The following is a 14,594-nucleotide window of genomic DNA, read 5'->3' as shown; positions in this document are numbered from 1 at the left end:
TTTTTAGCCTATTATATTAGGTGTTGATGACCTTTGAATACCTGCTTTCTACTCTTTTTGACTCAATGCAAAGAATAAAACTCCAAATTGTTTTTTTATTTCTTTCCCAGGATAAAAACCCTATCATCTCTTTCTAATATCACTGGCTACTTCTGATTTAAAAGTCACAATATTATGGGATAAATAACATGAAAAAGAGCTCTCATTCTTCCCTTCAGGTCAAGGAGTAAATATGAAAATATTAAACCCATATTATTTCTTATGCCACTGTGGCCTAACAAAATGTAAATACTCTACAATAAGTCAATGGTACTTCTTCCAGAACAGTCTCTCATCATAGGTCTGCTGCCAAGCTGCACTAGAATGAGAGACTGGACAAAGAATTTGAGAGTAACGGCGTCTTTTTAGAGGGAAATAGGAAAATATTTCATACATGAATGGCTACATCCACACTCAGAAATTGCTAGGCAGAGGAAAGAAAAGCTTGAAGTCGGAATTTTTATCCCTCTTTTAAAATCTTTAACTTAGACGAGCTGGTCCTAAAAGGCTTAAAATAAAACATTTGGTAAAACACACTGGTCATGGTGGCTCACACCTGTCATGCCCATAATCCCAGTGACCCTGGAGGCTGAGGCAGGAGGATTGCTTGAGGCCAGGAGTTCAAGGCTGCAGTGAGCTATGATTGCATCACTGCACTCCAGCCTAGGAGACAGAATGAGACCTCATTTGAGAGAGATGGGGGGAGAGAGAGAGAGAGAGAGAGAGAGAGAGAGAAAGAGAAAGAAAGTGAGGAAGGAAGGAAGGAAGGAAGAAGGAAGGAAGGAAGGAAGGAAGGAAGAAGGAAGGAAGGAAGGAAGGAAGAAGGAAGGAAGAGAGAGAGAGAAGAAGAACGAATGAATGGAATGGAAAGGGAAAGGAGGTGGAGGGAGGGAAAGGAAGGAAGGAAGGTGGAAGGGAAGGAAGGAAGGGGGAAGGAAGGAAGGAAAGAAAGGAAAGGAAGGGTAAGAAATAAATGGAAGGAGATAATGAAAGAGAAGAATTAACGATAAACCCAATTAATTGACTTAAAGTTCAAAGAGCTAGTTTAGACACAAAGTCATCAAAGCCTGAAAAATCTGAGACTAAATTATTAGGTGAGAAACATTAGGCAAAAAATAGAAGATTTGTAGAAACAAGCTCTCATGATAAATCCATGAGTGATGAAGTAGAGTGAATCAAGACAAAGAAGGAAGTTTGTGAGCTCTATCAGCAAAGCATGCAGAAATTGGAGTGACTTTTCAGCCAAGGGCAGAGAGGGACTCAGAGAGATCCTCCTGAGTAAAAGTGTTTATGTCACCGCATCAGAGATGCCTTCTAAAACATCCCTTTACTGAAGCACACTCCCCTCCCACATACACGCTCCACTATTCTCTATTCCTCTTTTATTTTTCTCTATCGACACTTATGACCACCTGACATATTATATATATTATATATGTGTTTATTTTGCACCTCTCCAAAAAATAATCAAGAATTGAAGCTCTACAAAGAGCTTTCTTTTGTTTGCTGATAACCCTCCACTGCACAGCACACAGTAGGTAACTGGTAAATATTTACTGATACTGAATGAATGAATGAACAAATGGCATAGACACCAGCCTTTAAGTAAGTGATTCTATTAGATATAGGAGAAAAGTTACTTTTGCAGCTATTTATAAACTACTGTAATTCACTGAAATGTGGAAAATCAAAACAATTTTGTAGTATGCAGATCGTATACTGCTGTAGTGAATTTTATTTTAGCATTTTGTATTTTAAAGAGATGCTGATCTCACTTTCTCTTTCACTGATAATCATAGCTTTTAAATTAAATTCCCACTCATTATTCACACTCAAAGAAAATTTTTAAGCAATCATAAATTTTATGACATTCCAAAATTGCAAATTATTTTCTATTTGCCTTTTAAGATTTTGGAGGTATGGATGGTTTTAGAATTAATAAAGCTGGCTACACATGTCATGAGATTATTGCAGTCTTTTTAGCAATAAAAGTAGCAAACACCCCACAGTGGAATGTAGCAGCTAGAGACAGGTGGAATTGCTATTTTCAGACATAAACTATGGACTCACCATAAGGCACAGCTGCAAGTAAAATTTATGACCCCAAGCCATTGAATGTTTCTCCTGTTCACCAGACCAGGAGCTCCTGTGGAAGCAGAACCTTGGCTTGTCCATCTCCTAGCTGAGCCCAGTGTCTGGAACAGAGGGCTGCACTGTGAGTGCATACAGTGTGCCAAGGACAATGCCCATGAGTCAGGTTTATCCATTACAACTGTCAGCCACTAGCTTGATCTCAAAGGATAATGAAAGTGCTCACAAATAATAAAATCTGTTAAAAATCAATCTGGATAATGATGGCATCATACGATTACATTTTGTAAACTTGTCAAACAAGAGGAGGTATTATTTGAGTACCAATGCTATCCTTTTTTTAATCCTAAAAATAACTATATATCAAGACTGCATATTGTATAAACTACATTAATAAAATCAAAAAAAATGTGAAGACAATTGTTTTATACTGCAACAACAAACAATGGGATTGCCTATACATTTACTTTTGAGCTGGTTTTTTTATTTGTTTTCTTCACCTCAGTATAACTAAAACCAGGATTCTCCCACCCCCAAAGTTAGAAAATAAATCTTTAATCTATGAATACTTGCTGAACACATTGTAAAAGAATGAATGAGAAAAGAGTCTTCTCTATAGCACATGATGCTAGTGTAAAAGAATAATTTAATATAAAGCTATTGTATCTTTGCTATCACTGTCATAATTATATAATTTAAGATCAGTTATTTAATTTTTTAATATTTTAAGTATAATTCAAGCGACATTTTTTTCTGAATCTCCTTTGGTGCTGTTTCTATCAGGGGGAAATAAAGACAAAAAAGAGAAAGCTTCACTAGAGTTGGAGCTCAGAGTTCTGAAGCGTGGCTCTAAATCAGTTATTCTGTTCAAAAATGAAAATCTGGACAATTACATTACTTCTTGCAGCCCCCAGGCTCACCATCTACTGCTAAGCATTGTCACTTCTTATTTCCCTGTCTTCTCCCTTATGAAGTCTGGGGCCTTGAACTAGTTGCTTCACTACTCTAGACCTTAGTTGCTGGAAAAAAAATGTATATGATAACTTATCTTTCTCATAGTTATTGCTATGAGAAAATTAAAGTAATCCAGGCAAAGAAAACATCTATCCAGGAAAATAAAACATCTCCCATAAATATTTGCATAGTGATTAAGATCATATAACTAGAAGTCAGATGCCTTAAAAGCATCTAATGCACAGCTTAAATACTTTTGGGAAAAGGCAAAGTATTTTTTGAGGAGTCTATAAGAAATGCCTGCACTACAAAAAGAAAAATATATCTTTAAAAATAAATATTAGATTTGGGGGAAATATAACTTAGAATACATTTTAGAAAAAAAGATGAAAAAAGATACAAAGGCCAAAAGGTACTGTATAGTTATGAGTATTATTGTTGAGAAAATATTACCTATGATCTCTTATAGCTGTAAGTTGTATTAGATTGCATAGGATATTTAAAGAGCCTTAAGGATTGTTAAGGCCCTGCTAGTCTGTAGATGAAGGAACTGGGGCCTCTAAGAGTAAACTGGCTTACACATGTCACCGAACTAGTTAATCTGTAGAAGCCAAGTTAGAACCCGGGTTTCTTGCTTCTCTCTCCAGCATTCTTTCATCCCCACCATGCTGCGCCTCATTTCTAGGACAGGTGGCAGTTCCCTTTCCTTCTGACAGACTCTGCTTGCACAACATGCAGCTCTAACCTTTCTTGCCTGCTCATGACAATACAACACTCAGTTATTCTGATGTAAGAACCCCAAAGCAGATGATCATTACATTGTTTGCTGCATGATTTCAGTCTCACCTGGCTGGAGAGTACTATCAAACAGGATGAAAAAAAGTGGGGCATCTCTCAGAATCCCTGGCCTCTCTCTAGAGGGAGTGTCCACATGAATACTATATCCCACCAGTCCCTGAAGCCACTCCGAGCAAGTCACAGATATCCAGACTGCTCAGTAGGATTTGACATCTCCATGCAGCAGGTCCTCTGTGGCTCCCCAGTCACCTTTAAGGGGTCAGAGAAGGTACAGCACCACACATGTGGCCACAGATGCCCAAACCTCTATCATTCATGTTCTTCTCACAAAGCCTATATTCAAAGCACAGGTTTTATTTTTGTTTTTTTTTTTTTGTTTTTTTTTTAACCGCAATTTGCATGAACCTCATCAAATTTATTCAACTACTCTCCAGAGCTGTGCTATCCAATGAGTAGCCACTAGCTTTAGCAGGTAAAATGTGGCTACTCTAAGTTGAGATGTATACTCAGTATAAAATACACACTGAATTTAGAATGCTTAGTATGAAAAAGGAATACGAATACGTAATGTATTGATTACACTTTGGAATAATATTTTGCATATATTGGGTTCAATAAAATATATTAAAATTAATTCAGCCTGTTTCTTCTTACTTTTTAAAAACACAGCTGCTAGAAAATTTAAAATTAAATATGCAGCATGCATTTTGTGACATACATTATATCCATTGAACACTGCTGGTTTAGAGGTCAAATGAATATATCAATAAAATTTTGACCTATCCTCATAAAACAACATACAGGAACTATGGTATAAGTTTTCAAAGGTCTTTGAAAAGTTGAAGGTTGTATTATAAGACTGATACACAACATCTCTTATGCATAACCTACAGACAGGTCTTTTCATAGCCCAGGTACTTTTTTTTTTTCTGTAAACCATAACAGATATGGTTACATTATTTCCTACCCCACAGGAAGAGAAAAAGACTAAATGAACTATTAACATTGAAAAATACATCAGAAAGAAAAAATAATTGGGAAGAAATCTATCAAAAGTTGATGAATAGCCCAAAGGAAACATTAAAAAGCACTTTAAGGTAAAGTCACTTATCATAGAATTTTATCTTTACTTGTGAATATACCTCAAAAGGTCTAAGAGCACATATTAATATTTGCTTGACTAAGTCATCAAGAAAATATTTGGGTGCATCCGGTAAATTCTGTTTGAGAATGAAAAGAAATACACCTAATATATTTGAAAGATTACAATAAAAAAATCTAAGCTCTTTAAAAAACATTAGAGTACTTGAAGAGTAGAACCCTTGTATGTTGTAATGACAAAGCCATTACTGGCTCTGTGTCCTTGGCCAAGAGCTTAAACTCTCAGACCTGTTTTGGAGTGTCCAAGGAAATATTTTGAGGATTCGCTGATAGGATGTATATTAACAAGTGTACTTCATAGGTGGTCAACATATGTTAACTTCTCTTTCCAAAATAACATGTAATCTGAGGGTGTTAGGAAATTAAGGCATGCTGACTTGTTCTTTTTCAGATTTACTCTTACTGTGCTTGATATTTAGTTCTGAAGTCATACTTGCCATTTTGAGTTCTGATGGGTCATAAAAGTTGTTAGATTTTTTACTGTATTATTAGTCATTTCTAGAATCCCCCACTCATTTATTTCTGGTGGTTCTAACAATACATAAAATGGTTGGCAAAATAAAATCGCAGTATGCTTTTGATTTATTCAATACATAGATCATAGATTTCCTAGCTTCCAAGCACAAAGCCAGGAATATTAGAAATAGAGACCTTGTTATCATGGAGTACATCTAGCAGGAGTGTGGAGACATGACTAATTGCCTACCTAACACGCTTCCTGCCCATTCTTCATTACTAATAGCACCTCAATTTTGTTTAAATGAGAATTGTACCCAGATTCTCTTCTAGTTAAGGACTTAGGTCTTCCCAATACTATGTAAGTGACAGTATACAAAATGAAATGTCCCAAGAAGTTACTGTTTTCCAAGTTGAAGGAATAGGCCAGCTGAGCTTCTTCCCTTTATTCTTCACTCAACCCAGAAAGTGCTACCTGGGGTACCATGGCCAGTCTGTGCAGTTCTCTAAGAAAGAAGGACCAGGAAGATGGATAGAGTTTGGCTGCTTCAAGTCACTTTTGAGTAGGTGAAGCCCTGGACAATTTTCCCAAGACTTCTATAACATGAGAAAAACAAACCCATTAATTAGTTTTAAGCCACAGTTTGTCACACTACTTGCCTTAGGGTACATTCCTAATTGCAAAAATAGGCATGTCACAGGATACCAATCGAGATTTCTCTTTTAGTCCAGGAATTATAGCCGAGTTTTGTCAAAGATGAAGACACAATATAATAAATGTACCCCACTGTATGTTCAGAGAACCTTCAGTGTTTGAGGCCAGCAATCTTATTAACACACTTGATGGGGAACCAGTGTAGAGATGCTGGTCTGTAAGTAGCCACAATACACCCAGTTAATATAAAGCTAGGGCTAGAAGAGAGGAGAAGTCAGCATTTAGGAAGGTGTCTGATTTTGGAGATGTGGCTAGTTTCTCTCTTAATCATCCCCCAGGAAAATATCTTTATCCTCAGAGCTGAAGCCAAGAGGGTCTGGTACCAAAAATCACTTATAAAGCCTAGAGGTGTCTAAACCATGTTTACCTCCACTGGGGACTGATTGTCTCTCTTTTGAGAATCATTGAATATGATCCAGTGCCTGATGCTGCTGGGGCTTGTAGAAAGGATCAGCAGAGAGATGGCTGAGCCGAAAGAGGAAACACACAATGGAACAGCCTGCATTTCTTCCATGTGGGATGGCAAGTACATGTGAGTTTCATGTATTTGGATAGCACAGAAAATAGCTGACCTGGAGCCAGGTACTTGAATGGTAGATCTCACAACAAGAGGGAATGGAGTAGGGGTGGGCAGTGGAGGAAGTTGGCCCAGAGCCAGGTCCCCCATGGTAGGCAGTTATGCTATGAGGAGAACCTGACAAGGTCCCCAGAAATATCTATACCTTTGTCCATCAGAGAGCCAGCAAATCAGTATCTGCCACAGAGAGGACTCTAACAGCAGTCACTGCCTGAGAAGCATCAAGTCTAGCAGTAAGGAAACCTCACCCTCACCAAGAGCAAGCCCAGAATAAACCTCTGTCTCCCTACTCCTTCCTCTTTGCTGCCACAACTGAGGAATCAAAAGAAGAAAGGACAGGTCATGTGTGGGACTCACATTAGACTTCCTCCCTACTGCACGCTGTTAGAGTCACAGAAAGTCTAGTCTATAGGGGGAAATGGTGGGAAGAGGTAGAAGAAAATAAAATCAGATAAGAGACTCAAGGTTTAAAATAATTAAGATGGATTCCCAAGAACCTGAGTGAGAGAAAAAGTTCGGAGAAATCTACATGATTGGGCCAAAATATCATTAAAGCTTCAAGCAAGGGGAATTCAACACAAGAGCAGTGGTGGAGTGGGGTCAGGGAAGGCAGTGATCACAGAAGAAAAAAATTAAACCAGCTAAGCTTCCTTGAACCTTGATAAATAAATGAAACACCTTAGTAGAACAATGTATTACCCATATTAATAGTTTAAAAAGTCTCACATTTTATGAAGTAGTGCCATGGTTGTGATGAGAGCGTGCATTTAGGATGGAGGGTCCTGTTGGAAGCAGGGCCCCAGCGTGGTAGTAGTGGAAACATGTGAGCTGGCCTTGAGCTGTGGAAGGGAGCCCTCTCCCCAGGGGATGCAGCAGTCCAGGCTGACAGAAGCCCATCTGCCTGTGTCTGTGGAGGCCTGAGGCTGGGGAGAACTTTCTGGATGCACTGGAGGAACTAAATGGTTTGTGTAGTCAGCACAGAGATTGGTGGTGGAAGTGAGTGGCACAAGAGGTTGAAGGGACAGGCAGAAAAACTGCAAGGATTCCCCCAAGTCAAAGCAGTTACTCAATCAGTCCCCAGGAAGAGATGAAAGGCTTGTGTTAGGCATGAGAAAGCAAGACATCGTCCTTTTCCCTCTGCTTCTTCACTAACAGCTGCAGAGATAACTGACATTATGCTCAGTCGAGTCAAACTTTGGTGCATATTTTTGGAGTCCTTCCTTGGCAGTTTGTGGCTGTGTTCAATGAGAAAATGAATGGTACCTAGTACAGTGTCCTACACACTGACTGGAAGAAGGTTGTCAAGTGCCTGTAGAATTTCAGGATATTTCAAATAGCTCTTCCAGTTGGCTCAGCCCCAGGGCTTCTTAGACCTAATTTACTTCTAGTCTTTTTCCTCCTGTCTGAACACACAGATCTCAAGGATTCAGCCTGTGGGGCTGTATCTTTTAGGAACTGCCACCACCTACTCTAGCCTTGTCTAAGCAGAAAGCACCCAGTACCTTCTTGTTCTTCTAAATTCTAAATACTGGAGAGGCAATAGTTCAGTGCAGCAAGAAAACCTCAGCAGGATTTTCCAACATTGGACTGAACAGTGGTGGCTGCCTCTCTTTTGACCTTCATTACAGTGTTTAAGTGGCAGGAAACAAAATATCACAATCCTATGGCTGGTTCTCTTCCTCCTTCCTGAAGCGGTAGAGATCACATCTGTAATTTCCCTCGCCTCCTGTTGGTCCAGGAATCTTGGCTCTGAATCACAGTTCAGCTACCTGCAGGGCAAAATCTAGGCTCATCTCTAGCCAGCTGAACTAAATATGAATTCACTTGAGGATGATTTTTCAGGAAACAAAAAAATGAATTCCATGCAATTCAGCAAATATGTGACAGTGCCTCCTCAAAGAGCCACACCCTCTTAACGTAATTCAATTTTATTTGTCAGCCACCAAGCAGGAGGCCAGAGAAAATCCAAATAATTAATTTAGAAGCGACGTGTGTGTCTTTTGGAAACATAAGAAACACTTACCCCAACTTCTGGCGGGGGATCCTTATGTTCTGGTAGGACACTGGTTCGAACCTGTGGAGAAGAACATTTTCTGTAAGACTTTGGGGTAGAAGCTAGTGCAGAAGCCTCACACAGGTGCAGGGTTTCACTTTCCTTCATCTCACATCAATTCAGACTCTGTGGTTAATCATTAATGAATTAACCTGTGTGCAACACCCATGGCAGTGCAGTGAAGCTGTGCTGTTACAGTTCCTGAACTTCCAGATTTTTCTAAGTGGACAGAGCTGCCTGGATCCTCACTCCATCTCTTTATCTAATACAGAGATATCTGGGATTTAGACAGATCTCTCTAATCTCCTAAACAGGCAAGCTTCATTCAACATTCAAGGGAAAGGAAAGAGCTGGTATAGAGAAAGCAATTCCATGCATGCGTAATGAATGTTCCCAACACAAAGAAATGATAAATGTTTGAAATTATGGATATGCTGATTACCATGATCTGATTACAATACATCATATGTATTGCAATGTCATTATGTACCTCATAAGTACGTACAATTATGTGTCAATTTTTTTAATTAAAAAATTATTCTCCGAATGAGTGCCCACACTCATGCTTCTTATAGGATATCTTTCCCACTTGAGAATTCTGGGCCAAACTAACAGATACCATCATCTGAATTTACTGGAAAGGTAATTCTCAATTGTGGGAGGGGGAATAATGTAAAAGAACCAGTTATCTGGGTAATCTTTCCAAAAAAGTGTTCTAGTTGAAACACTAACTCCTTATATAATCAAGAGACATGTATCTTCAACTGAATGGTGATTTTCAATCCTGACTGTACATTAGAATCACCTGGGAACCCTTTCAAACTCTTGGTGCTCCTCCACGCCCCCAGATATTCTGCTTCCAATGTACAGCTACCGACTCTATGGTTCTCTTAAGAAATCACATTTCAAATTAAAAAAAAAATCATGATTACCTTTCTTGCTTCAGAAAAAGATAGTGAACGTAAGAAAAGGCAAGAAACTTACATCTAGTATGTATTAATTTCAAATAAAGATGAGTTAAACAAGTTAAATGAATATAAAGCATATATAAGGACATCCTGTTTACTTGGAGAGAAAGGGGATTGGAGGGGAAGAATCAGGAAGCAACAGCCTAAAACACTTAAAGGATCAACATTTTAGGGGATCATTCTAACAAAATCCTTTTAATCATACTTCTCTTCAAATCCCTTAAGTCTTGACATATCTGACCATACCAAGTCAATCCTCCCAGATTGAAGGGATGCTTCTAATACCTCTAATAAGTTAAGAGACTTGAATCAGCTCCTTGTGGCCTGCTAATCTTGAACACAGTTGCCAATTCCTTGAAAAAAGCCACAAGCTATAATAAAATGTGCATTTGGACTTCTAGCTTAATACTTTTGGTATCTTTATGACAGATCCAGCACTGTTGCTTGCACAATTTGTCAGTCATTATAACTCAAAATTGTTCACCCAAGCACAAAATAAATGACATGAGAGACCTCAATGGAGTAAACACAATTTGTAGAACACACTCAACTCTTCAACTCAGGACTGTGTGACAGAGCACTTGCTGGCTAAGAGCATTAGCAGTTTGGTAGCTGCATTAACATTTTTTGGCCCAGATTACCATTCAGTCTCATTATCTGAAAGTGATCAACTGGCCTCAAAGGACGAGGAAACTATATACAAATAGAGGTCGTGGACAATGTAGTGTGTGTATGGGTTATATATAGTATGTATAAATATGGTTTCTCCCTCTATCTCTGTGTGTATATGAAGTTTATTACACTACATATATATATAGTATAAAGTGCTATATAATGAATATTCACAACATGTACCATATAATGCACATATGTGTACATATATACATTAATTTTTTAAAAAGTTGACAGCCAAATAACATTTTCCAAAGATATACACTTGAATTTACAAATAAAGTGAAAAAGTCAGAAATTGGTAAGAGGGTCAACATACATAGAGTTGTATAAAGTATTTGATTTGGGTCATAAATATTAATATAAAAGTGTTTTAACGTTGGACAAAGGTAGAAAATTCTGACAATTCCTGCAACATGGTAAACTCCCACATTTTAATAATTTTATATGTAGAACATGTATTTCTTATAATTATCAATAAACTACAGAAGGAAAAGAACATTCCTTATCTTCTTTTACATATATATATTTAATATTATTTATCCTATTACTGATGTTATGGTACATAGGTTATATCAGTGATGCTTTTCTTATATATTCCTCCATTGCAGTGAATACAAGCTAGGTAGCAAGCACTGGATTTGCTAGTGAGTAATGCCCCAGTATTTCTTGTTGAGACTTCAGAGGCCAGTGAGCGAGGCACATATGTGAATAATTTAGCACAATGCAATAAGTGCTATAATAGAAATATGGGCATTGTCCTGTGGGCATTTAGAATGAAGTATAACTATTTTATCCTGTGAGTTTCAGGGAAGGCTTCACAAAAGAAGTGGTCTGGGTTTTGAAGGATGGCTAGGAGTTTTAGGCAAGGAAGGATATGATAAAACAAGCAGGGTTTTATGTAACAAGCACGTGTCATAGAGTTGTAAGAGTTCCGCGGGAAGGGTGCAGGATTTGAAACATGGCAGATTATGTGGGCCAGCAACAAACTACCAAAACCACAGAGGGGCCCCTGGATCTTATCAGGCTCAGCCTAGATGAGAGAATTTACATGAAAATGGGAAATGACTGACAGCTTCAAGGCAGATTACATGCTTAGGATCAACATTTAAATATGATGTTAGGAGATGTAGAAGAAACTGTGGCTACTATAGAAACTGATGAACAAACATATGAAGGGATATGTAAATCAACGAAACTGAGTATTCCAACACTCTTTATCCAGGGAGATGGTGCTGTCCTGGTTGTCCCTCCATTGAAAGTTGGCTGACACAAAGAATTTGTCCTGTATGGAAAATAGGAGACTTTGTACAATTGCCTCTTTAAATGTGCAAAGCATTTGAAAGAGAAAACTGCATACTTTTGATATTAAGAAATAATTCTGAGGATTTTCCACTCTTGAAATGAACTGATTTGCACATAACCCACGACTTCTTAAGCTAAATGGCACTTTTCCCTCCAACTCTTCCAATAAATATAATCACCGAGATGCAAAAACAAAAACAAAAATGAACAAACAAACAAAAAACCAGAGCTCAGTTGTGTTCAGGGAATATAAGTATTCTGTTGATGCTGTTGGGGCCCTGCAGGAAATGGCAGGAGTTACATACATTTGGGGAATTGGTTGGGGCCATTTACTGGAGAGGGCTGTCTCCCATGTTATAGAAGTGGAGTTTTATTCCACTGCATTATTCCAGGCAACAGGAAATCAGGCAAGGCACTGAACAGTGGAGTGGCATGATCAGAGCCCTTGACACATCCCAACTCTTCCCAAGTCACCTTGGGAAAATGATTGAACCTCTTCATGCCAGCTGCCTTTCAGCCTTTTTATCAGTTATTTAACATGGGGTTAATAGACCCTACAGGTTGTTGTATTCTATCCTTTTCAGCACTGCAAACAGTACCTGACCCAGAGAGAGAAGAACAAAGTGTGTGAGAAAGAAATGGAGGGGGGAAGAGAGAAAATGAAGAGGAAAGAGGCAAGGAAAGAAAGAAGAAGAGGAAGGCAGAGGAAGGAAGGGAGGAGGACCATGAGACAGGGAGCAAGGGAGAGAAGTAGGAATATGTCACTAAAAAATACTAAGGCCTGAACAGATATAGATGAGACCTCTTGGTGAGAAAGGGATGAAGCAAAGGCTGTCACTGTAGCATTTGGAATATTCTGGTTCACCGACAATGTCATGCCTCCTGAGAATTGCAAGCCTTCCTTTGGAATTCATTTTCCCTTTTTTGGTCTTGTCAGCAGTTCTTCTGTCTATTTTTCTTCACAATTCCCCCTCCCTGTCCCTTCCAGGAACATAAGAATGTCTTCCTGACTACAAATTTAAAACATTCTTACAGCTTCCTTTTGTCTAGACTTTTATGATGTCAAATAAAGCAAGGCAGACCAATTAATGTGATCTGTAGAAAATCATGTTTCCTATTCCATCTTGAATATTTTTTAAGGTTCATCTAAAACAAATTTCCTTCTCTATCAACCCCAGAAGTTCAAAATTAAACTAACTAAATTTATCTTAAAAACAAAACAAAACCAGGTAGCATAGAGTGGGTTATTCTCACTCTTTCAGGAATTCATATAGACTACTTCACAAGTCTTAATTGTCCCCAACAAGATGCTGCTTCAGCTACCAATACAGCAGCTGAACACAGGACTTTAGTGTTCAAATTTATGCAAGATATACTCCTCAGACTAGTCAACCTTGTTACAATGAGCATGGGCATTGCTGTCCTGAGGGTGGGAGGAGAGTGAGGACTGCTCCATTTTTTGTAGGTGAGTAGCTGAAAATCAGGCAGTGGGGCTGCCTGAAATGCTAGGAGTCTGTTGGAAATCCAGACCCAGAGAAGGAAAAGGCCATGCTGTCCTGAGTCTGCACACTAGACTGGCAGCACCTGACCTCATGCAAGTGCATCTGCTCATTGGTAGGTGAGGGAGAAGCATCATCCCTCTAGACAGTCTCAGCTGGCAGGCAGAGGGAAAGATATTGGTTATAGCGGAGGGACACCTCTCAGCAGGGATAGAGCCCAGATCCTCTTCCTAGAAAACTGTCACACCTGATATTGTCTCTGAAAATGAATGTGTCTCATTTCTTTAAGAAAAAAAAAAGTGTTACTCTAATTCTCTATGTATCTCAAATTAGAATATATCATCACATTTACTTGTCCTACTTGGAAGGAGACACATAAGTGTCTTTAATCAAACATTAAAATTTGACTACAACAGAAATGTTTTGCTCTGCCTCACAGTATGAATTTTCCAGAAGGAAGCTGCCTGCTTAACCAGGATTCCATATCCTAGAAACCCTGCTCCCAGGAGCAGCCATGTGGCTAGTTCTCACCAATGAAATGTACATGCAAGTGATGTTTGCTGTAACCAAGCTGGATTTTGCAAAAATGAATATATACACTCTCTCCACTGTCTCATTCTTCTTCCAGTGGCCATACATAGAGGAGTCCAGTCTTTATGTGGTGGCTGAGCTGCACCTGAGTCCCAAAATTACCACATGAAAGAAAGCCATGTGCCAGCCATCACTACTGGTAGTAGACTGTTAAATAATTGTGTTAGTTTTCTACTGGTGTGCAACAAATTACCACAAACTTAGCTGCTTAAAATAACATCCATTTATTTGTTCACAGCTTTGTAGGTTAGAAGTCCAGGCATGATATGGCTGGATTCTCCACTCAAGTCTCACTTGGCTGAAATCAAGGTGTCAGCTGGCTGTGTCCTCATTTAGAGGCTTCACTGCAGAAAGATGTGCTTCAAAGCTCCCTCAGGCTTCTCAGAATCTAGTTTCTTGCAACTCTTGAACTGTGGTCCTTATTTTCTTGATGGCTGGTCATAGGAGGCTGCTCTAAACTCCTGGGTTCACACACCAGCAGCCCTTGCCAAGCTCCCTCCTCCATTAAATTCAGCAACAGAGGATCTTCTTGGCATCAAATCTTCTCTAACTTCTGTTTTTAGGAAGAACTCACTCTCTTTTAAAGGATTACCTGATTAGGTCAGGCTCTTCTTGGATGATCTGTCTTTTAACTGGGCTATATAATATGACCTGATCATGAGATTAAGTGCTATTATATCACAGCATTGAGGATTATGCAGGGATGTACATCATG

At 38.8% G+C, this 14,594-nt stretch overlaps 1 protein-coding gene and 1 pseudogene across 8 annotated transcripts in view; one reads left to right on the top strand and one right to left on the bottom strand.

Annotated features, from left to right (window-relative positions):
• The window catches only part of INPP4B (inositol polyphosphate-4-phosphatase type II B), an 814,614-nt gene that overhangs the window by 269,508 nt on the left and 530,512 nt on the right, over window positions 1-14,594 (bottom strand). For all 8 annotated transcript variants that reach the window (XM_017959077.3, XM_017959071.3, XM_017959072.3 and 5 more), the window contains one exon: window positions 8,815-8,865. In XM_017959077.3, the coding sequence (XP_017814566.1) occupies window positions 8,815-8,865 (51 nt within the window). The remainder of the gene's footprint in view (window positions 1-8,814; window positions 8,866-14,594) is intronic.
• LOC116274092 lies at window positions 11,446-12,229 on the top strand (annotated as a pseudogene).

Source organism: Papio anubis, chromosome 3 (assembly GCF_008728515.1).
Source record: "Papio anubis isolate 15944 chromosome 3, Panubis1.0, whole genome shotgun sequence".
Lineage (NCBI taxonomy): Eukaryota > Metazoa > Chordata > Mammalia > Primates > Cercopithecidae > Papio > Papio anubis.
The sequence above is the reverse complement of the archived record's forward strand: the minus strand, read 5'-3'. Positions and strand labels throughout refer to the sequence as shown.